We start from the raw sequence: 414 nt of genomic DNA on the forward strand, positions 1-414 counted from the left end.
CCTCCTCACCCACACCCTGAGGAACCGACCCACCATCGAAGACCCCCAGGACAGGGGCCAGGACCCCCACGCCAGAGCTGGGACCTCCACGCTGCCCCTGGGACCCCCACGCTGGACAATGCCTCTCCAGATACTCTGCACCATCTCCTTCTCCAGCGAGGAAGGACCAAGAGACGCTGCAGCCACCGAGAGGGGAGAGGACGGAGCAGACGAGTTCCTGTATGGGCAGGAGGAGGATGAAGAGAAGGAGGAGGAGGACGCAGGGGCAGCCACAGACTTCGTGGCCTTTGCCAGCAGCTGCACACTGCACGGGCTGAGCCACATCTTCGTGGAGGGCAGCCTGGGCACTCGGCAGGCGCTCTGGGCCCTGGCCTTCCTCCTCTCCCTCTCAGTCTTCCTCTACCAGGTGGCCGA

At 65.0% G+C, this 414-nt stretch overlaps 1 protein-coding gene across 1 annotated transcript in view; it reads left to right on the forward strand.

The window, feature by feature from the left end:
- Positions 1-118: 118 nt before the first annotated feature.
- LOC104501973 (acid-sensing ion channel 4-like) overlaps positions 119-414 on the forward strand; it is a gene marked incomplete at its 3' end in the record, with an annotated part of 732 nt that continues 436 nt past the window's right edge. The window contains 1 exon segment of the mRNA XM_010145872.1: positions 119-414. Coding sequence (XP_010144174.1) covers positions 119-414 — 296 coding nt within the window.

This window comes from Buceros rhinoceros, unplaced genomic scaffold (genome assembly GCF_000710305.1).
Source record: "Buceros rhinoceros silvestris isolate BGI_N320 unplaced genomic scaffold, ASM71030v1 scaffold25901, whole genome shotgun sequence".
Classification (NCBI taxonomy): Eukaryota; Metazoa; Chordata; class Aves; order Bucerotiformes; family Bucerotidae; genus Buceros; species Buceros rhinoceros.